The 23,015-nt window shown below is 36.5% G+C and overlaps 2 protein-coding genes across 7 annotated transcripts; one reads left to right on the plus strand and one right to left on the minus strand.

Annotated features, from left to right (window-relative positions):
* The first annotated feature begins 500 nt into the window (after window positions 1–500).
* Window positions 501–22,408, plus strand: lsp1a (lymphocyte specific protein 1 a). 6 transcript variants are annotated; one of them, XM_046859374.1, is made up of 14 exons: window positions 501–807; window positions 6,392–6,538; window positions 8,836–9,226; window positions 9,374–9,456; window positions 10,111–10,363; window positions 10,482–10,622; window positions 11,824–11,865; window positions 12,267–12,310; window positions 13,427–13,508; window positions 14,709–14,849; window positions 15,557–15,655; window positions 16,143–16,235; window positions 16,327–16,435; window positions 21,695–22,408. In XM_046859374.1, the coding sequence occupies exons 1-14, from the start codon at window positions 749–751 to the stop codon at window positions 21,718–21,720; spliced, it is 1,710 nt and encodes a 569-aa protein (XP_046715330.1). In that variant the 5' UTR covers window positions 501–748; the 3' UTR covers window positions 21,721–22,408. The 6 variants fall into 6 exon arrangements, with proteins under 6 accessions (XP_046715330.1, XP_046715329.1, XP_046715327.1 ...); XM_046859373.1 differs by having other exon boundaries at window positions 503–807; window positions 10,108–10,363; XM_046859371.1 differs by having other exon boundaries at window positions 504–807; window positions 9,317–9,456.
* prr33 (proline rich 33) lies at window positions 16,584–21,701 on the minus strand. The gene has a single exon (XM_046859368.1). It carries the CDS (start codon window positions 21,516–21,518, stop codon window positions 18,135–18,137), a length of 3,384 nt encoding a protein of 1,127 aa, XP_046715324.1. The 5' UTR covers window positions 21,519–21,701; the 3' UTR covers window positions 16,584–18,134.
* Window positions 22,409–23,015: the final 607 nt, after the last annotated feature.

Genomic DNA, 23,015 nt, shown 5'->3' on the forward strand with positions numbered 1-23,015 from the left:
TTATTACACAATGGGTAACACTGTTTTTAGATTCTGGGGAAAAAAAAAAAAGATTTATTTGGAATTGCTATAGATTATTTAGATGAATATGAATTAAACACTAAATACATACATCCCTAGCAAATAAAAAAATTATACATTTCTATAAATCACATTTTAATTTCAATCACAGGTTCTTACATGACAGAATTTGCTGAATACAATGAGCTGTGTTTATATCACACACAAAAAAATAAGCACCATAATTCATTCTGAATTCTGTAGTGTTTTCAATAGGCTCTGTTCATCCCATGCTTTTGAGTCTGCTGAGGGGATCTTGGGGCTGTGGAGGTGCATTAGTGGCATGGGGTGGAGGATATCATCTTACAATTCCCCCAGGAGCAGCCACATGACCTCACCAAGCTGGAGTAGGGAGGGGAAAAAAGATGTTGAACTACAGCCTGAGGTCTCTCAATGAGAACCACATGCAGAGGCTAGGCAGAGAGAAAGAGGGAGGAGAGGTAAAAAGAGGAGGGGTGGAGGAAGGCTGTGACTAAAGCATGTCACTCTGAGAGGACTAAGCATTGTGTGGATCTCACTTGATATTTTTACCAGGCAGCATTGCGGACAGGACACAGTAAAAGTGCTCACAGGAAGAGTGCTAGGTAGAGAGCTCGGAAAGACACACAGGAGTACAGACATTCCAAAGGGCATAGAACAACTCTTTCAGCTCTACTAGTTTAGTAAAGAGCGACAAAAGGAAAGAGAGATGTCAAGTGCAATCTTGAGACGAAACTCCAGCAAGCAAGGCTTGCAGAACCTCCTCAGGTGAGTCTTTGAATGAGATGTAATTTAATACTGTCGTAGGAATTCATGTTTACAGCAAAGCTTAACAGATTGTGACAGTCATGTGATCTCTGTGTGGTAGTCGAATAATAGTTAATAATGGGTGGGTTTGAGATGAGGACCCTAAACGTTGTGCTACTACGACTTTCACAGATTTTATACCTGACCAAATTATGTTCTAAATATATGGTTATATAATAACACAACAGTTATGTATACCACTTCTTCAGGAAAATAAGTGCACCTTCAGCCTTTCATATTAATTCCAGATAAGTGCTGATGAAGACATTTGTTGATACTTGCTGTGAGAGTTCATTGTTTCTTTGGGAGATGGAGTTGCTGACATGGGAGGGTAAGGTCAGTATTTTGTACATGCAAAGGTCCATTTTTAAAAACTTGGCTAGAGTGACCACATGACCTTTGCCTGGGGTGACAAAGGAAGGAAAGACTGTGTATCTGATATGGGGCTTCCAGAGGTTCTGGGGGTGTTTGGAGTTTTAAAATTCCTCAGCTGGACTTTGAGCTTTAATTGTGATCCTACTCTATACATGGAACTTGTAATTTTTAACCAAACTTAACTGATAATAAAAACAACACTTTGAGGTTTAACAGCAATTCGATAGTGAATACTTCAATCAGAGCTTTTTTATTTGCTATAAATTATTTTGCATAGTATATTGATCTTAATGTAAATAATGTGATTTTTTTAAATGATATATATTATTAAATAACTCACTTACAGGTCTAAGTCACAACACTACAAATTGTATAAAAAATCAAGGATGTGAATAGTTATGCAATTCACTTATAAAGTATAAATAGTGTATATTGCCAATTTTCCCTCAGTAAATAACCCACATAACTCACCATATTTGAAAACTAAAGTATAACAGTCAGCATAGTCTCATTCTCAGGGAAATTCGTATCACATAACTCAGTTTGTATGAAATGTTTTAAAAACGAACACCAAGATTAGGTGCAATGTTCATACACCTAAATTAAAATACAACACCTGATTTTTTGCATGTGATTAAGATCAACACAGTATCCTGAGAAGAAGTTGAGAACAACTGAGTAACTCTATGCATCAAGCCTGTGTTTTGAGAGAGAACAGAGTGGTTTAAGCTCATCGTGGCTCTAACTGTATTCATATCTGCAGAAACATGGCTTTGGGAGGATCAGGTGTACTTTGTCAAAGGCATTTCATGAGGTATACACAGGTTGCATTGTAGAGGGTAAATTCTTTTTCCCTGGGATTTTGCATCCCTGCCAAAACAGCCTTCGCATAACTGACAAGTTGAATTTGCCCTCAAATGTCTGCTATTTGTCTTTTTTGTTACTGTATAGGTTAGAAGGCGCACAACGGACATAATACTAATGATGCGTTCATGCAATGCTTTGATGCTGTGCATACACTTCACAGAAGTTTAAGAATCATTTCCTTTCGTGCTTTTCCCTCCCTGAGTGTGTACATAAGCACATGAGAACCAGTGTGATTCATAGCAGGCCTGTGAAAAGCAGGCCATTCATCTTTACACACAGACATTCTGCAATAGAAATGCTTGTATATAGTCCAGTATTTCACTCTCTTGGGTTGAACATGGAAGGTAATATATAAAATGTGATCTCGATGATGTACTGTAGAATGCACAAGTGCATAGCCATGCTTTTTGCTTATCAACAGAAAGCACAGAATACACAGAGATGGATTATTATGACCTCTTAGACACTTGTAGGAAGGAACTACTCTTGCTTTAAGGAAAACAACTGCAGCTGTTAGGAAAAGTCTCCTCTGGTTCAGTTACTACCACCACACAAATGGAAACAAGGAAGTATGTCATAAAATAAAGCAGATAAGGAACAAATTGAGTGAAACTGTGGCTGAAAGGGAGATAAAAAAAAATTGCTCCTGAGCTCAAGGCCCATCAGTTAATGACATGGGTATTTGCCAGAGGGGGCATATGATGAATCACAGTGATCTGGAGTGAATCAGTGTAGTTAGAATCCCTTGTCAAGTCTGCACTGGATTTATGATTGTTCACAATGATTAAAACATACAGGTTGTAGCTATGTATGATATATGCATAGGTATATGTTTACCTATGTATATATAATCGTTTTTTAATAATGAAACAGCTTATCATGCTTAATGATTAACATGAACAGACTTACTTGTTGTGGGTCCAGCCATGAGCAGCCTGAGCTGATCCCTGGGGTTTACGCTGCCCTCGCTTTTGTTTACGATACTGTGATAAGAACTGTAGGAATGCAGAGGGGTGTGTGGGGGGATAGGTGTTTGTGTTGAAAGGGCAATAAACTCACTGCCATCCCCCTGGTTGAAAAAAAGTTGAAGGTAAAAAGGTTTGACCTTTATTAAACTGTTCTCACTTTTTTTTAGAATACTATTGGCATATCTACAATAGATATTAGGCAAAATATGAAACCTATTCATCTCCTGGGTTTCACCTAGATCCCCCTATACAGCTAGACAAGTGGAGCCTGGAGTTTTTCAGACTCCAAAATTTTTAAGACTCCAGGCAGAAAAAAATGGGTTGTGAACAGTTTGTTCACTGTTGGTGTCTGGACACTCAGACATAACATGCTGACTGGCGTCTCTAGATGTCAAAGGACGAAGCCCTCACTCCTTCACTATTTACATTTCTCAAAGAAGTTTTAGTCCTTTGTTGCAAGTGGAGGATGAGTAAACAAAGATAGAATTTTTTTTTGGAAAATACCCTTTTACTTCAGTGAAATGCAGTCTATCCATTACAACTGTCACTTCTCCACTGTTTGAATTACAAGCTGGTAGATGTAATAATTTGTGTGAGTTTCTGCGCTGGGATTTTCCACAAATGCTAAATTGGTGCTCTGGATTTCCACAAGCTACTTTTCATACACTGGGAATTTGTGTGGGGAGTTTGTTGAGTCTCCACTGTATGCTGTCAGCAGGGAGACATTCAGCTGGTCTGGGTCAATAACTCTCTTTTACTCTTGCAATATGACTCACTATGATGACATCATCTGGCTCAGCTGCTTACACTATAAATGCCCCAAATCCTGTGCACTCACTGATCAACTTTTTAAAAAGGGTGTTTTTTTTCTTTTTTTCTAAGAGCAAAGGCAAAAGAGAAAGAAAATCTTAAAGCAATTTCTATGGAGGGTGTGTACACTTGGTTCTCTAAAAAAAAGGCTTAACTCAGCTATTGTGTTTTCTTAATCTGTTTTTCAGGAAATTTGATCGTTGCTCCAACTCAAAGCTGCTTACACAAAGAAAAAAATGAAAAGTTATTTATCATTAGGCATAATTCTTGGTGCCATTCAGGTTTTAGATTTTAGATTGTTGCTAAACACCATGTGGGAGCTCGTGTAAGTACAAGTGTGTTAAATAGAAGCATTTTAACTTAAGACTCTTCAAAATGTTTCTGCACTTCTTGTTAAAATGAAGAAAATACAGCTTCGTTTCTTAAATTGTGCATTGTGAATGAACTATAGCACTGTGAGTTTTAAAGGGTGTTCTAAGTTTCCTGTCTGTTCTGGGTTAACCAATATCTTTTACATTGTTGATTTTTTTTTTTTAAACAAGGCATATTGCTGGATTTGGAACATATTTCACAGGACATTCCCAGAATGAATTTCAGCCACATGCATTGCTTTGATAAATGATGCATAATGTCTTATATTTAAAAGCACCATATCACATATTAAGTACATATTTACATATACACACACACACACACACACACACACACACACACACACACACACACACACACACACACACAGAATTTCAGTAGCATAAACAGTCATTATTATTTTCTAAACATATTGTAATTACACCTTTTATTAGTAAACCTAAAACTTCTACCCAACACATACAAAAGCCTGACCAATCTTGATGTGCAGCCAGTGACTCATTGTGTTGTGTTACCGGTTATGGCTTGTTCTGGTGTGAATTAACAAATACAATAATAGCCAAGTGAAAGCTAATTCCTGCACCCATTATCACCCCCCTCAACTCATCCCCTACTTTTTTCCATTCCTTTCTGTCACTGGGCTTACTTGCATTAGACTTTGGAAGCTGAATCAACATAGAGGCAAGTCAGAGTCTTGTTTTATAGTAATTATTGAAAAATACACAAATAGTAAAAACTATTCTGGTCTTTTTTTAAGGTTTTTAATGAGCAAGTGCACTGTAACCAACCACTGGGTAAGGGCTTTACTTAAATAAAAAGGTTTGTTTTTATTGTGCAGAAAAGAATGAAATAACAGCAATCTGTGAGCCTGTGGTTTCTAGACAAATCACAGCAAGGCGAATGACCTAATCTTTGTCATGACGTCATGCTTGAGGCCCATGCCAGGAAATAAATACTAAGAGAGCAAAAAAGTTTCATTTGATTGCTGCATGCAATAAAAGATTAAGTTAAACTTAATGCATTGCTGCCTGCATTATCTTTCATTAGAAATTTGCTTTTGTTCTTCGTTTCACCCCTGATTGCATTACATTTGCATTAAACTACACTTCTGTGTTTAGCACATAACTTAAAAATGTGTCTGCATGAAATATAACAGACTGAATGAAAAGGGGTTTGGCTACACCACTCCATCTGGTTTGTAACCCTTTTACCCTTTTGCCTCAAGTCTCAGGCTACTTTTTCTTTCTGTGAGAATGCCAGAAGACTTGTGTTGGCCGGTGAGGCATGTTGTAGTCCTGAGAACAACAGAGATTAAAATTAATGTCTCTTTACAGCATAAAAGCTAATTCAAGAATGTGAGGGGTGGTGGGTCTCTCTTTCCTCATGTGATCATTTATGGACCTCCCTTGTAACACATGGTCTTAGGACATGTCATAAAAACAACTGGAGCAGATTGTGAATCTAGTGGTGAGGAGGTCTGGTATGCATTAATGGCCTATTTGTGACCTATATACACTTTTAAGTGATTCAGAAGCCAGATTGGTGTTTATTGTAATACAACACCCGGACACCCAGATGGAAGCTATTTGACAAGACCCTCAACACTGTCCCAAAGGGGAATGGGATCTCTTACATCAAAAGAAGAGCAAAAATTGTTTCTCTGGCATACCGAGTAGCATTTCTTTTTAAATGTATTATTTGGTAATTTCAATAATCAACATTATGACTTGTTACACAAAGCATACTGGTTTAGTGTAAACTTTCTTCCCTCCACCACAACTGCAAACATGTATACACACGTGCATGCGCATGTCCAGGCACAATGGATATGTAATGAATGTGTGTGTATTTACAGGCTATATAAACAAAAGGATGCATGAATATCTCTATTGTGTTTGTGTGGGATATCTTTGCTTAGTCATGGCTGTTTGACCTTGACACAGATGTTCCATTGACTTATTCTCACATCCCAAGGATGTTTAGTGAATCTTCTGTGAAGCTGTGAAGAATCCAGGGTGTCAGTGGGTGCCATGTGGCTTTTGACTGTTGTTTGGGGTTGTTTCTCATACTTCATCCAGACTGATGACTGATTATTACTTGGTGAAATGCAAAAGCAACTGAATTTTTATTAATAATTTTGCTGCTTCCCACAGAGTGACAGCTCAGCGAAGCATTGAAGATGCTGAAGAAATTGAGAGGGAGCGACGACGCCGGGCCCGAGAGGCTCTCAGAAAGGATCACAGTATCACTGGATCTGCTGGTGCTCCTCAAGAAACCTCTGGACCAACTGAGGAGTGTCTGTAAGTTTAATATTTATAGGTGGTTTACTAGTTCTGTTCTTCTCTCATTCTTTATAATTTATTTTTATACTTAGACCTACAGTTACCCTTTCATTACTACCTATGTAGTGAAGAATGCATAGTATTGCAAAGATTGATAGTGGGCTCCATTGGCAATCATACTTTTATCACAGCTTCCAGCTCCTATCAGAACCAAATAATTATAGCCTGTCTGGTTCCTTACTTTTATACATGTAAAGAGTGAAGCAGATTTTTTCTTCTATTTTAACTGGAGAACACACTGTAATTATGGGATGATCATAGAAGAATCTTGGATAAATTTTGAACACTTTCTTTGAGGACTACAACAGTGTTATGATTTCAACTGAATTAATTAAGTCATATGAAATCACTTATATATGATTTATAAATGTATGATTTTTTGCAGCTTATTGCTTTATTTATGTTACAAATAAAAGTTTAATACATGTATTTTCCTCTATATTGCTCAAACTGGGTGCTGACAGCTAATATCAAGACCTGTATATTGACCCCTACAAGACAGTACGGTGCAGACAGTAGCATCGAGCAGTGATGTCTGCATCCATTCTCATGGTAAAGTCTTCTGTAGACAAAGGAACATGAGTGCAGGTTAAACTTTATTAAAAATATACAAAACAAAGGAGTAGGAAATACTAAATAAGTAAACAGTATGCTTGCAGGGTGAGGGTTTGTCTAACGGGCAAACCTGGACAAAACCCAACAGGTAACCAACTGGAGTCAAAACCAGAAAGACTGGATTGCAAAACAAACTAAATAATGTCTCAGTAACGTCACAGGCATGAATGTTGGAGCACGACTTTGGAAAATAAGGGTGAATAGTTTACATTAAATAGAGGTATGTCTCTTATTGTAAAAAGGTGTGTAATTCATATGGAGACTGCAAGCAATAATTGGTTATGTGAGAGTTTGTTGGTCAATCGTAATATAAAATCTGCACAACTGCATGGAAGTTACCACAGAAACTAGGGTGGATCGAGATCATTAATTGGAAAAAAATACTGAGGCATTGTGCTGAGAATGTCTTGGAGGTCTTAAAGATATGAGACATTTCTGCTGTATGTGGGGTTTTAATACTTTTACTTTTAACTTGAATACGTTAACAGAAAGAAAATTATCATGTAATTCTAACTTCCTAGGCCTTGATGGTGTTTGTTAGAATTATTAAGATATCACATTTCATTTTTATACTGTATGCCTTGTTTGTTGAAGTGAAGGCTCATGAGGTTGAGGCTTTGGTTTGCCTTTACTTGCAATCTTTATTCTCTCTGCAACATTAGACTCTCGGCTATGATGCTGTCTACTCTTGCTGTTATTTCAGGTGTTGTCATATCAAATGCAAAGTTATATCAGGTGTTATTCATCCTGACATATGCTGTTGGTGTATGTTTGCCTACGGCAGTAGAACTAGAGCAACAGCAAAACCACCTTAAAACCTCAATCACACCTCAAACATCTGCTTTCTCGAATTACGTTTGAAGTCAAACATCAGTGTTAATAGATGGAGTGAGTGACGTCAGGGTGTAGTTTTATGACTAGATATTTGTAGCTATACTGCTGCAGGTCCACGGGCTCCATATGTTGCTTTGCCAAATGGAGTCTGTTTATGCTCAGCTGGATGTTAACTTGTGCATGTCTCTTATAAAATGATTATGGTTATTTTCTTGTTACTATTGTTAAAATAAAACATTTTCCTCAAGCCCTAAAATGTTATGATTTTAAGTGTATTGTGCAATGTCCACTGAAAACAGCTGAGAGTCTATATGTCATTGAGATGTGAACTGATAAAGTATGTCCACGTATTGAGAATATCAGTATAATATAAAAGGAGTGAGAAAGTGAGTAAACATGAAACCAAGGAACCAAAATGTGGAGGTCAACAAGCTAGCCACACAAAGCCCAAGTTCATTATTTGATTAAACCTTTTTTTAAGGCATCCTATTAAACAACAATAAATGTTACATTATGTTGATACTACAATAAAATTAGTAGCAAATGTATGTATTAACAAGATTAAGTAATGCACGCCTGAAACCCCTACCTTATGAGGTGAAGTAGAAATGGTAACTCAGTTGTCTTTGACTTCTGATTGGGAGGTAGTGGGTTCAAATCCCAGTACCCTAAAACTGCCACGGTGGAGCCCAGTGCTGGGCCCTTACCACTCAACTGCTCAGTTTTATATACATCATTGTAAGCTCCAGATAAGAGTGTCTGCAAATACCATAAATGTAAATAAAGTTTTTGGCCTCTTTCTGCAGCTTGGAAAGTGAACTGAAACCAAGCAGCTCTGGTGCACTGGAAGAGGATGAAGGTTTCAGTGACTGGACACAGAGATTGGAAAGGGGCAGACAGGTCAGGCAGGATGAAAATGACCGTAAAGAGGAGAACTTGAAGGTGAAAAGAACCATGAATGGAGGAGGCAGAAAGGGAGAGATGAGCTCCAATGTGTTAAAACGACAGCATAATTTACAAGCTGAAGTAGAAGAAGTGTTGGACTACATGCCAGGGAGGAAGACCAGTGAGAAGTGCGTGTTGTTTGGAGACAAGACAAGTAGCCTTACAGCCAAAGAGACACCAGAATGGAAGGAAGATATAATCAGAGTTAACAAGAGACAAGTCGAGGAGACAAAACCACACATGGAGGAGAAGGTAAGAGCTGATTTTCTCAATACTGATTTATAGGTGTAAATTGACCATAGTTAATCTTTTTAAAAATGTTTGTCTTGGATACTTTTTTAGGTAAAAGAAGTGAGAAAAGAGGTGAAGGTCTCTTATACATCTAAAGTTTTCTTACAGCAAGATAGAACACCCACCACCAACAATGACGATCCTGATGAAGAGGAAGTGACATCACATCTCAAAACTAGAAAGACTACAAGGTGAGTTTTATCTTCTTAATAAAGTATTACTATGTATGTATATAATTTAATAATTATATTTTATTTTATAGAGAATCCATGTACTTCTCTATGTTTTTTTAAGAGTTCTATCATTCTAAGAAGAACCTTTTATTATTTTTTTTATATAGCAGATGTAAGAATAGATATTGTCCCAAAGCAGGGACTTTTTGAAAGCTTTAGGGTTAGACCTTCCCTCCCTGTAGAGGTCTGCACAAACTCTTTAGGGTTCCTAAAGTTCGTAAATTACTTAAAAATCAATTTGGCTGCTAATCGAACCTCTTTACTCAATAAAGCTTGTCTTGGTTTTTTTATAAATTAAATATTGTAATTTTTTATATTTTTTATGCATGGGACCACATAACAATTAATATATCCTATAATTTCACATTGTGTTTTACTCATTATTTATAAATTAAAAAATAAATAATTTAAAACATTACCGATTAATGCCTTAACGATTTAGAACCATATTACTCGCTAAAAATGTTGGGGTTTTTTTTCTAAAAAAATTTGAATTTCCTAATGAAGCTAAATAAAAAAAATAACTGATATTGCGTTGTCAGACACGGCTTTTTTCCAGGGCCTGCTGTGACTGATTTCATGACCCTTCTTTCTTACAATTTCCTTCAGCAGGGTCATAGATCATGGCTCAGAGATGAGGGAACAGGCAGGGGCCAGTCTGGAGACCGAGCAAAAGTTGGAGAAGATCCGGCGGAGCCACCAGGAAAAGGAAAGCCAGGAGCTGGAGCAGCTTCGCCAACGGCAGGCTGAGGCTGAGGTAGAGTTGGAGAACCTTAAGAAGCGGAGAGAAGAACGCAGAAGATTGCGTGAGGAAGAGGAGCGCAGGAAAGAAGAAGAGGAGCAGCAGCGTCTGGTTAAGGAGGAGGTGACAGAAAAAAGAACCAAAAATAGAATCTCTATTAATGTATTCATGACATCCGATATAGTATAATATAAGAATTTTGTCTGTTTGATAATATTAAATTGATTGAAATGAATCACAGGAGGAGAAGAGACAGATGAAGGAGGATATAGAAAGGAGAAGGATGGAGGCAGCTGAAAAGAGGATGAGGAGCTTGAATATGTCTTCCCCAGATTTAGATGAGTCTTTCAACTCTCTCTGTCCAAAAAGTCCCACTTTCAAGGTAAATTACCAATAGCACTTCAGTAAGTAGTATAGACTTTGACTATTTGTGTACTGACTATATGTACTGTAACTATAACTTGATCAAATGGAATTGATTGGAAGGTCTGTTTTGCAGATGATAGATTCCATGTAAATTTGTAAGTTGTAAGCATGTGTGTTTGAGATGGTGTGTTTGTGAGTGTTCTTACCAATTATTTTTACACTTCATTGGCTACACATAAAGTGCATGTATAGTCTTAGAAACAGTTTTCAATCTTAAAGGCATCTTTGATTTGTCCCTCTGGGGAACCCATAAAACCTCTATGTAGAATCCTATGACAGAACATTTTCTTTTTTATAAAATGTTAAAATTATTAACCATCCAAAGTACCAATCCAAAGAGGAATGCTTTTTAGCATAGTAGGTTCAGAGGTTGTGTTGTGGTAACATGCATTATGCTTTTATGTGTTGCTGTTTGCTCTGTGCTCTTTCTCTTTTTCTTTTGCCTGATATCACTAGCATACATCACAAATCACCTTATATTGTGTGGCATTCATTCAGTGGATTTATTTGGTTTACATTTATATATAAATATTTAATTAATTTTAGAGTTAAGTTGGTATGTGTGTGAATGTACATTTATTATGCTACAGTATGTGCCGCTGTGCTATAGTTGTGCCACTGCATGTGCCTATTGATTGACTATAATTTAAAGATTTACAATGTACACAAATTATTATTCATGAGGAACTATGTCTATAATTTTAAGACACATTACATTCAAACATATAACAAATGTCTGGTGGTCTGGGAAAATTTTCTGGGAAAGTCTGGGAAAAAAAATTACTAAAAAAAAAACTATACTAATTCTGTATAGAAATATATATACAGGTTTTAAGTAAAGTAATTGTCTTGTATTTAAAGAACACACTCATTTTATTCAAAGATAATACATTTGTACTTTTTCTTGAAATGAGTACTCACTTTCATCATAAAAATAGTATGTTATTTTTTAATTGTATAATATTTTTGGTTGGTTGCCAAAATGTATCATCAGTGACATCTGATTGGTTTCCCTGGCCATCACACCTACATATGCATGTTTTCCTCTCTGTTGGTTTATGTGTTGTATCTGTACTGTGGGATAGTGGTTACCTGGAGTTTCTGGTGTCTCATGTCTATGGTCCTGAGCTTCCTTCTGCTTGCATGTGCAATTTCAGAGAGAGCATGAGGAGAGATTGACAGCTGAAAGTACATGCTTGGTGAGTTGGGGATCGAAAAGCCAGAAGGCTCGCCAGCAACACAAGGGCTTCTTTTGTGGGGTTAAAATGAGAGTCACTGAGCATATACACTAATTGATTGTTTGCTTTGAAGTACAGGAGCAGGGAAAGATCCTAAATCTTTTTTCCACATGATAAATCAGTTTTATACTCAGCTTTTACTGGCTGATAGCTAATTCTTTTAACTCCAAAAAATATTATGTAAAAAAAATCATGCATGAATGTAAAAACCAGAATTAATTCATGAAGACTCCAATGCAGGGCAGCTAGACCTCCATTCTCAAGTTTCTCTTAAATGAGAACAAGTAAAAAAAAAAAATCTAATGGAATGTTCATACCACCATTCATTGCATTAGAATGTTTTCCTTTTTTATTTTTCACAGATCATTGACAGAACAGAGTCCTTGAATCGGTCCTTGAAGAAAAGGTGAGTTTATTTAGCCTTGCCAGTCACCACAAAGCATGTCCAACTCACATATTTACATGGTGACAAAAAATTCTTGGTGCCTAAACGCAGTCTTTGGTGGGTTAAATAACATGACATTTGAGCAAAATGACCGATGTCTAAAAATAAACATTGACATAGGTGCTTGGGTGCCTTAGGTCACCTTCATATGCTGTTAGTTCATCACCTTTGTTAGAAGTGATTTATGGGTCGGGTAACATGGTCCAGATGTGGAAAATGTGTGTCTTTTCTCTGGTGGCTTGTGAGATATTGTGGTAGACTCAGACCAGGCTCCGTGCAGTCTGAGACAAAAACTTATCAGTATTCACAACTTTCAGAAATGTAAAGCTGGTGAACTAAAAAAAAAAATCTTCTTTTGGGCTACAAAAGAGATGATTATCAGTTACTATAAAAACTGAAATATGACATGGTAGTACATGGCACTATGTGATTAGATAAAAAACACTGACAGAAACAGGATATGTGTTAGGTTATATCGTCTGCCAGTTGTTTTCATCTATAAAACAACTCAGAGCTGTGATTTGTGAACTGCATTCATCATAGAAAGCATAGCGTCATCTTGAAAGAAGCTTGTTAATCACCTGCGTGTATCACTAATGACTAACACATGTCCCAATGCGCTCTGATTTTATTTCTTATACCTATGCAGTGACTGCCATATGAATAACACAAAATTGAATTTTCCCAGACAGTTTTGATGTTCACCTTTTTCCCCTACAGAAGTGAATTGTTTAAACTTGTGACAGAAAGAGACCAGCATCAACATATGCATGCATGCAAAACCAAATATATTTTTGCCCAGTGTCAGCAAAAAGGCACCTCAAAGTCGACAATAACGGTGTACTATAGACAGACAGATATACTTTGAAATGATGATGAGTGAATAGTAGCTATAATATCTGATTTCATTATGGAAGCATTACACAAAATTGGAGAAAAAAGATATACTCCACCTGGGATAATAATTCCTTATATCTTCTCTGGGCTTTTTGCCAGATGATGAGATAAGGTTTAAAACTTTCATGTGCATTCTAGTTGTTTACGTGCCCTGACAACATGTCTTTGTTTTGGAAACAGCAACAGCTTTAAGAAGACTCAGCCACCGATACTCTTGACTAAGATTGATGACAAACTGGAGCAGTATACTCATGCTGTGGAGGTGAGTTGTCATTCCCTTCTTTTCACATTCAAATCCCATTTTAGAGGTTTATCCCTATTGTACATTAAAAAAATCTGTCTTAGCATAGTCCAGCATTAAGAAGTGTGTTTTTGATTTGGTATTAAAGACACAAATCCCAGCTAAACATTAAGAAGTCCAGTAAGAGTTTTGCAATAAAAAGTCTGATCTCAGTTTAACATAACAAACTCAGATTATAATTCAGCATTGGGATATTCAGTAATTGTTCTGCATAATGGAATCTAATTTTAACTGATCATTTATAAATCCAGCCCCAGATACACAGTTAATCTTCATCAATATCATCTGATCCTAGCTAAGCATTAGTGGATTAGTGTTAAATCTCATCCAAGGGTCCATTAAGAAATCTAAAAACAGATCAGAATTAAGAAGACTGATCATAATTTAATATTCTGAAGGCTTATTCCTAAATCAGCACTAAGAAGTCTGATCATAGATGCGCAATTAAGAGTCTGCTTTTGCAATTTTTTATTAAGGTGTCTGATCCTTGAAACATAAAGAATAAAGCTCTTTGATCATAGTTTGATAATAAGAAGTCTGATCTAAGTTCAGCATTAAGAAATCTGATCAGCACTTAAAGTTTTAGTTCGGTTCATATTTCAGTTTGGCATTTAAACATCTATCATCAGGTAGTTTGATGCCGCCGGTGTGAAAAGTGATTCATAAACAATATAAAAGGGATCTTAGGGAAAACATACCTGACCAAATTTCATACAAATGCAGTCATTAGCAAAGGTAAGAATATAAATCCCATTCATAACTTTAAATGTTTTGAAAGACATCCTTTCTGTCACTTTTTATTAATAGTTTTTCCATAAAATTATTGACTATTCACAAGATTTATCTACATCCTTTCATTAGAAATGCCATATGTTATGTTAAAAGTGAGCCCCTATGGTGTTGTAGTGTTTTTTGGAGGAACTTTGCTATTACCTGTTTGGCAGTCTGCCATTTAGAATAGAAAATAGGCACTGGATTGTGTGCTTTAGCATTTGAAGACAAACAGCCACAATAGTCTGAGATGAATTTTTGAACAAGATGGAAGTGTAAGTTAACAATGGGCAAGAATATGTTAAAATTTGTTGCAATTTCTCACCATAAAAAAAATGTTCATTACATAATGATGTATTTTAACAGGATTTTCTGTTCTTTGTTCTGTAGAGCTCGGCAAAAGAACCAAAGGGCCCCAAGTCAGCTGTAGCGGACATGCCCAGTGTTCCTGAACCAGTAGTTGCAAAAAAGAACCTGTTTGAGGCAGGAGAGGCCTGGAACCAGGGCACCCACAAAGGAACCCCATCAAAGGTATAAAAACAACAATATCCACTAAATAATAAATAGTAATACAGAATTCAGTTTTACTCTCAAGAGATAAAAACCTATTCAGAATTGTGTAATTATAGAGTAATCTTCTTTCAACACCTGTTCCTCTAGTGGTGTGTGAGTAACACTACTGTCAAAGGCTTTATTTCAACACATCTGTGAGCAATACCATGACAGTAATAATGTCATCATATGCACTGTCTTTGTTTTATATGCAGTCATGGATGCTGACATCATGTCATGATCTTAGTGGTGATTTTGTAAAATTGTCTTTATGATGACTCAAATTGTCATCAACTTAAAGTCATGTTGTAACAAGGATGGCAGTAAATAGTGTTGCTGTCTCACAGCTTCAGGGACACTGGTTTAAATACAAGCTTCGGTTAATGTAAAGTATGTTGTATGTTTGCATGGATTTTCTGGTTTTCCTTTATTGTCCAAAAAAAAAAACAAGGTAGGTAGATTCCATTTATTAACTTGTCTGTAAATTTCCTCTTTTGAAATTCAGATCCACTTGACCCTGACCAGGATAAAGCAGTTGATGAATGAATACTGTAAAAGTAAAATGTGAAAGTAACTTGTCATAAAGTATGAGGAGGGGAAATGTATGACTGGCAGAAAGGCTACATTAATAAACCCAAAAATAACATTCCAAATACAAAGCTGTGTATACTTATTGTGCGTTTTAGGACACTGATGGACTGAAAGTGGGTGTGGCTGATCTGATCACTCAGTGGGTAAAAGGAAGCCCAGAGGGTGGCAACAGATATGCACAGCCCAAACCATGTGTAAGTGTACGATGACTATCACATCACATCAATCCATTACAGATGTAGGCAATGCTTATAAACACAATGAAGTGTATTTTGCAGTCTTATAATACAAATACCACATAGATTTGACAATATTCAAGATATTTTCATCTGCTCAGACGTGATTTTTTGAATTGCTTGCAAGAATACATCAATACCTGTTTATCTTTTCTGCTTCCAATTTCTGTTTTCTGCTCTTTTTATCTGCCTCCTCGTCTTTGTTTTCTTGAGGAAAAAAAAGACGTAACATTTCTTCTATTTGTCTCTGATCTGCAAAGCTTGTTTGTGGTAAATGTTTAAATCCTCGCTACGATAGTTGCAAGTGTTTTTGAGGGAGAACTGTTGAACAATAAGGGAGTTCACACTGCCCTCTGGCGGTGCGCTAATTTTTCAATTGTTCGATTTTTTTTTATTTTTTATTTTTTTTACTTTTTATAATAAACATCTCTGTACTTTTTTTCAGGATGTTAAAGCAGGAGATGTGCTTCAGAAGAAGAACATGTGGGAGATCATAGGGGAAGGTTCACAAACCTGCCGGTCAGGACAAGCGGGGAAGGTATGTTTTTTCATTTGCTTTCTATATGCTTACATCTTTTCAAGCTTTCTTGCTGTTTTGATTTACAAGGGTTTTTTATTTTTTATCTTAGTGCACCTCTTCCAGCAAACGCTACAAGTTTGTTGTGACCGGCCATGGCAAATATGAGAAGATTCCCATTGATGATGACGATTACAGTGATTATCCCAGTGAAAAATCAAGTAAGGAATAAAATAATTTATACATTATATTATTGCATTGTATAATACATGCATATTTAGGTGTATAGTGAATATTATTCTATACAACAGTCTGAAATATTTACAGCTAAGAACATTTTATAACCAAGTATGTCCATGTCCAATCTTCTCCAAATTAGCAAATTTTATTAGAAAAACAATATATAAAACATTTAATCCAGCACCTTAAAGTGCTAAGTTGTATACAGATCACATTTCACTGCCCATACAGTGTACCCATTCTGATTTTTAATGACAGACAGACAGACAGACAGACAGACATTCAAACAAACATCCAGATATACACACAGACTCACATTTACAACAAAAGGGCAAATAATTAAATATATGCCATGGACAGTTAACACCTAATTTCAACATAACTGTAGCGGAACAATCAAAACCAAATAGCCATGCATAACAGCTGACCATATATACTTCTGCATCATATAACACATTTTCAAGTTAAGCTGCCTGTCACACTTTAGTTGTAAACAGCTTCATGAAGACCTGCTCTGGTCATCATTTTCATGTGAGATCCGTGGTATATTCAGGCTGTTTTCTTTCTTTTTTGCATTCACACTTTTTCATTCATTTCCAAGTGCCTGTTTTCTCTCGGTTGCCCTCATTCCACCTATTCATCCAACTACAACATTCAAACACCCTGTAAATACTGTTCCTTTTCTGAACATACAATCAGACCTTTGTCTCACAGGCTTTGCCATACAAAGCAGCAGATAAAATAAGAGTGAACAGTGAAGAGAAGAGAAGAGAAGAGAAGAGAAGAGAAGAGAAGAGAAGAGAAGGAGAAAATTAAAAAAAAGCACCATTTTGAATACACTAAATGTAAAACACAATCACCAGCCTCTTTATTAGGAACATCTGTACATTTGCTCATTCCTGCTATCATCCAATTTGCCATTTATGTGCCAGCACTTTATTGCACTGCAACTAAAATTGCACTAAAAGTCAATTGCTAAATGTACTGTTCACACCAAACATCAGAATGAGGCGGAGTGGTTTGAGTATTTCATAAAATGCTGATTGCCTTTTCTCTAGAGTTTAGACTCTCCAGTAAAAAGCAGAAATGACTTTCTGGTGAGATACATCAGAACAGAGCAGAAAGCATTTTATAAAACACTTTGAAAATTAAGGATGATGGTATACAACAGCAGACCATATCTCAGGTCCACTGATGTCAGGCAAGAACTGGAATCTGGATAACTGCATGACAGAGCAGGTATAAAGGTGTTCCTAATACAGTGGGCATTGAGTGTAGTGTATGTTTAAGCTACAGGTGAATGTTTCAGAGATAAATTGATGAATTATGATGCCCATAATTCAGATTTACACTCTTCACAAAACTTCCTTTAAATTTTGATTACTTTGTGAGTAGATTGTGCGAATATCTCATGTCATTCAGCCATTTCAGAATGACACTGGACACAACTTATAAAATGAAGAAGCTCAGAAGATTCAATATTTTTTTTTTACCACATCTTGAATCTCTCTGTTAGAATAATATGATTTGAGTAAGGAAAAGCAATATGCTTTTTTTCCATAATTCCTATTTGTAATTCATACAAACACCTTATATTTGCTTTTTACTTAATTTCAACTTTGGTATAGTTAGATTGTTATAGAACTGTACACAATTACTGAAATCACTGTTATTTATCACCTAGACAGCAGTAGTTTTTGTAGTAGAGAATCCTCTAGCTGTTCTGTTAAAGTCTTTTGGTTCTTCGTCTTTGTTTTTGCGGCCTATGAGACCCATTTCAAACACTGTTGCAATTTTTGCCACTGGTCGAGAAGCTGCCTCTTTCAGTCTCCTGGCATCAAATCGAGGACTGTAAAGGAGAACAGGAAGGCGATGTGCAAATGAAGGAATTTCTTTTGTTTCACTTGATTTAGCCTCTTCATCCTTTTGCTCCTCAGATTTGTTGGCTTCAATCTGTTGCATGATACTCTCTTTGGTTGCAAACATTTGGAATAGGACAGCATCCCACATTTTTGCTGCCCTAGGGGGATCTTTACCCTCTTTTTCATTAGTCTTATCTGTTTCTTTGCCTTGATTTTCCTGCTTAGTAGTTTCCTGAGCAGTTCCATCAAGGGCATCTTTCTTCAGTTCTAGTTCGTAAACAGGAAACTTTGGTTCCTCTACCTCCACCACCATGTGTTTCTTGAGTCGAGACCAGCCACTGAGTTTTGACTTCATACCTTTTGGTTTCTGAAAGGCTTTTAGGAGAGGCTCTGCAGTTGGGAGCATACTTTCCTCCTCTTTTTCAACTACAGGCTTAGCATCTTTTGATATCCTCTCTTTTGGTGTTGCTAAATCTTCACTAGTTTGAACTTTTTCCTTCTGGTCATCCTTTGGCTTGAACAGAGGCTTATCTTCTACTGTTTCTGTCACTGGTATTTCAGGAGCCTTAGCTGGAGGGGCAGATAAAGATTTTTGTCCTTTAATTCTCTCCAATAAAGACATACGAGGCTCTGGTTTCTTATGTGAAATTGTGCTTATTTTTGTTAGCTTTGCGCTTTTATCTGCTTTTTGGTCAGGCGTTACAGCTTTTATAGGTGGTGTTGGCTGGCTTTCAGGTTTAGTAGTCTCCTTTAAAGATACAGATGGCACTGTCTTTGGTTTAGAAGTGTCATCTTTTGGAGTCTTAATTTCTTGTGGTTCAGGAATAGTGGTTACTTTCATGAGAGCCTCTGAAGGTGGTGTGTCAACTTTAGATACAACAATAGTTGGTATTTTGACCTCAGAAAATCCAGTGGCTTTTTCCTCTGTTACCATTCTCTCTGATGTAGATATACTTTGCTCCAGTTTGAGCTCTGCCTCTACTTTCAGCATTGCGACCTTTGACACATCAGCGATCAGGGCAGCGGGACTTCCATTATCAATAGCAGCAGTTATGGATGGTGACACTTTATCCACAGGTCCCTTGAGACTCTCTGGTTTCTGTTTCGAAGCAGGTACACGTGTTACCTGTTCTGGGGATTTATGTTCTACAGTGGATGGTGATTTAGCTCTAGAGAAACTAAATGCGGGTGTATAACTCTGTATTCCCCCATAGGCAACATATTCAGCAGGGGTTAAACCATAATATTTTGATTTGGGTTTTGATGTTGGTGTTCTTGGTCTTTGACCTGCAAACGAAGGTAAAGTATGTTTTTGATGCCCCAATAAGGGTTTACTGGTTTCAGGAAAATCAGAGCTTGGTGTTTTGGGACCTCGAAATTCAACTGTAGGAGTTAGAGGTTTAGGACCTTCATCTATACTGGTCATTGAGCTTTGGGATTCAGTGGTCTCTGTAGTCTTTTTAGCAACTTTTACTGTGATCTTTGGCTTTGACAACTCTAGTTCTGTGGGCTTTTCATAAGACAGTATAGCTTCTGAACTTTCAGATGTTTTGATTTGGACCTCACCATTTTCTATGGATTCTAAAAGATTAATTTGCTGTACTAGCTCATTGTCTTGAGAAATTTCATCACTTGGCCCAACTAAACTTGAAGTTGGTGTTTTGGATCTTCTGCCCTCTATATACACAGGACAGACAACAAATAAAAGTGGGTTGGGTCTTGAAATTTCTATAACAGGTGTCCTAGCAGGTGAAACATGATATGATGGTGTCTTTGGTCGCCCTGATAGAGTTTTTGATGGTGAAAGATCGAATGTTGGTGTCCTTGTCCTTGTCAGGGTTCTGCCCCTTCTTGTCTCAGTCATAACTGTTGCATCGCTTATTTCGGAAGTTGAGGTTAAGAGAGGTGTTGTATCTTTCTTAATCTCTAAAGCTGGAGTAGTCACAGTCTTTATTTCTGAAATTGGGGCTGAATCACATATCATTTCAGTTTTCTGCGTTATACCACTTTTAACTTTAGATGTTGGTGTCACACCTTGTTTAATTTCAGATGTTGGTGTTGTACCCATTTTAATTTCAGATGTTGGTGTCGCACTTTTTCTAATTTCAGATGTTGGTGTCGCACCTCTTCTAATTTCAGATGTTGGTGTCGCACCTCTTCTAATTTCAGATGTTGGTGTTGCACCCCTTTTAATTTCAGATGTTGGTGTTGCACCCCTTTTAATTTCAGATGTTGGTGTTGCTCCCCTTTTGATTTCAGGTGTTGGTGTTCCACCTCTTTTAATTTCAAATGTAGGTGTTGTGACCCTTCTGATTTCTCTAGTTGGTGTTTTATCTCTCTTTAATTCAGAAGTAGGTGTGACAATTCTTCTAACTTCAAATGTTGGTGTTGGAGCTCGCAGCACTTCAGAAATTGGTGTTCTACTCCTTTGCATTGTTGGTGAGGATGCATATTGAGAGATTTTTAATGTTGCTGTTTTAGCGGTGTAATTTGTAATTTGCGGAACATCAAACATAGGTTTTGAGGATGGCTGAGGACTTCCAGCTTTAGAGATGATAAAAGTAGGTGTAGCCAGCACATTATTTGTTTGTTTTACCGCCACATACACTGGTATTGTAGCAGTAGGCTGGATAACCTCAGCTGTTGTAGTTACAGATGTAACAGTTAGAGACGTTGCTGCATATGAAGAAATAAATGGAGTGGTAGGAGTTGTGTATGAAAATAGTGTGGCTGAATGTTGTGGTGTAACATAAGGCTGTGGAGAGAACCTTGCTGGTGGGATGTAAGAACTGCTGCCCTGATGAGGGTAAGGGGATAGTGAATGCTGATACAGTGGCCTGATGTTGAACCGTGGGTACAGTGAAGCTCCATAGATAGGTGTTTCTGGTGTCTTGGGTGGGGTTGAGTGGTCACTGTACTCCAAGTCAGGACTGGCCTCACTTACTGGAGAGAGGCTTGACCGGAAAGGGGCTGGTGTCTGGGAAGCCTGGGCAGCAGCTTTTTTCTTAGCACTTTTCTTAAGTAACTTCTGGAGCCTGACATTTTCCTTTCCAGGTTTAGGAAGTAGGGGTGGTGGGTACTGCTGGGAAAGCAGGCCTGCTTGGGCAACATTGCGAATATTTACAGCCATATAATTGTCGACCCCCTGAAAAAGATATGAAAAAAATATTAACATTATATATTGTAAATGTATGTCCACCATGTGGCTTGAATTGAAAAAATAATTTGTATGCTACTATCTCAAATACTGATTTAAATATTTAGCATATACTTAACAAAAATAAGTATGACATGTACATAAATTGTATTTCAAAATGTGTAAAATGACTGTTAAAAGTTGAGATGAACCATGAGTAAAATGTACTTTTTGTTTTGTAGGAGATGTGTGCCACAATGACTTTTAAAAGATTGCTACCATACTACCAGTTTATGTTGACTTGGATGATTTATTCTGGTTGTCATTAAGATGTCTAGCAGCAGAATTTTAGTCTAAGGTGGGTCTTGTTGATTTTTTTTCATTTGTGTGACATATATAATCTCTATTATTATGTTGTGAAGCACATTATGTTTACATTGTTTTTGTTTTTTTCACCAGTATTTGTTTAAAATGTATTCACATATGTTTCCATACCATAAAGGTTTTTTTTATTATTATTACAATTTTGTCTGTATGGTTATGTATATGTAAATAGGATGTTAGAAAGATTTTAGCATTTTATTTTGGACTTAGACCCAACACCAAATATTCTGGATGAACTACAGTTTAAAGTACATTGTTTTATATATGGAATATAATACATACAAACGATCGAGGTAGGTCCAAGCCTTTCTTGTTGGTAAATAACATTGGTATATGGGGTCCAGTTTGATACTGAGCATAGTCTTTGATTATTCATTTAAATCTAAACACTGGAGTAATTCCACTTTACTATATTTATGATAAACATTTCAGTTCAGAGATGATCATCAAGTACCACTTCTCAGAATGGTTTTCTGTTTTTTTAAATATATATTTTTGAACATGTTACCAGTGAAACCCTGTTCTATTGTACAAGTAATTTGTTTAATAAATTTGACCTTTTTATTATTAAATTCCTTCTTGTTTGCAATTTATTATTATTCGCTAAGTGATTTGTAACATAATATCTATTCAGTGGAGTTTGTGACACCCACCTCTTCTGACACAAAACCACACCCCACCTAAATGCTGAAGAGTTCAAAGGCCTTATGTTAAGCATAAGCAAGAAAAGATTGTCTGTTCAATGTCACAGAATCTGATGCCTCACTTTTACTCCAATAAACAAAATAATGCCTCATGTAGGGGCAGTTCAAGAAAACGGCTTGGGTGTATTATACATCACAGACAGTTGACACATAATCAACCTCCATACAATGTATCAGGAGATACAGGTGACAAACAGCCATGTTTGTGCAGTTCAGATATTATGTACTGAGTTTTTTTTTTTTAGCAGGATTTATTGTAAATCTAACATCTATTTTATTGTGAAAGAAGTCTGTTAACAATTAGTGTTTAGTTTAATGAATATGCAAACAATATTTTAAATATATTTGATAACTTTTTAAATTCCGATTAAATTAATTACATATAATTAAAGTCATGTGAAACAAAATAGGCTAATTTTATCTGTCTTATTGCATTATTATTAATTGTATCTAATTTATCAGTGAAAAATGAAGT

The sequence above is a fragment of the Silurus meridionalis genome, chromosome 10 (genome assembly GCF_014805685.1).
Source record: "Silurus meridionalis isolate SWU-2019-XX chromosome 10, ASM1480568v1, whole genome shotgun sequence".
NCBI lineage: Eukaryota > Metazoa > Chordata > Actinopteri > Siluriformes > Siluridae > Silurus > Silurus meridionalis.

What these genes read in the sequence shown, in the direction of transcription:
- lsp1a (XM_046859370.1), top strand. Translation starts at nt 749, where the DNA reads ATGTCAAGTGCAATCTTGAGACGAAACTCCAGCAAGCAAGGCTTGCAG. An exon ending in GGCTTGCAGAACCTCCTCAG is followed by an intron (nt 808 to 6,391) that starts GTGAGTCTTTGA and finishes TGCTTCCCACAG; the next exon opens with AGTGACAGCTCAGCGAAGCA. An exon ending in AGCGTCTGGTTAAGGAGGAG is followed by an intron (nt 10,364 to 10,481) that starts GTGACAGAAAAA and finishes AATGAATCACAG; the next exon opens with GAGGAGAAGAGACAGATGAA.
- prr33 (XM_046859368.1), bottom strand. Translation starts at nt 21,518, where the DNA reads ATGGTGGACATACATTTACAATATATAATGTTAATATTTTTTTCATAT.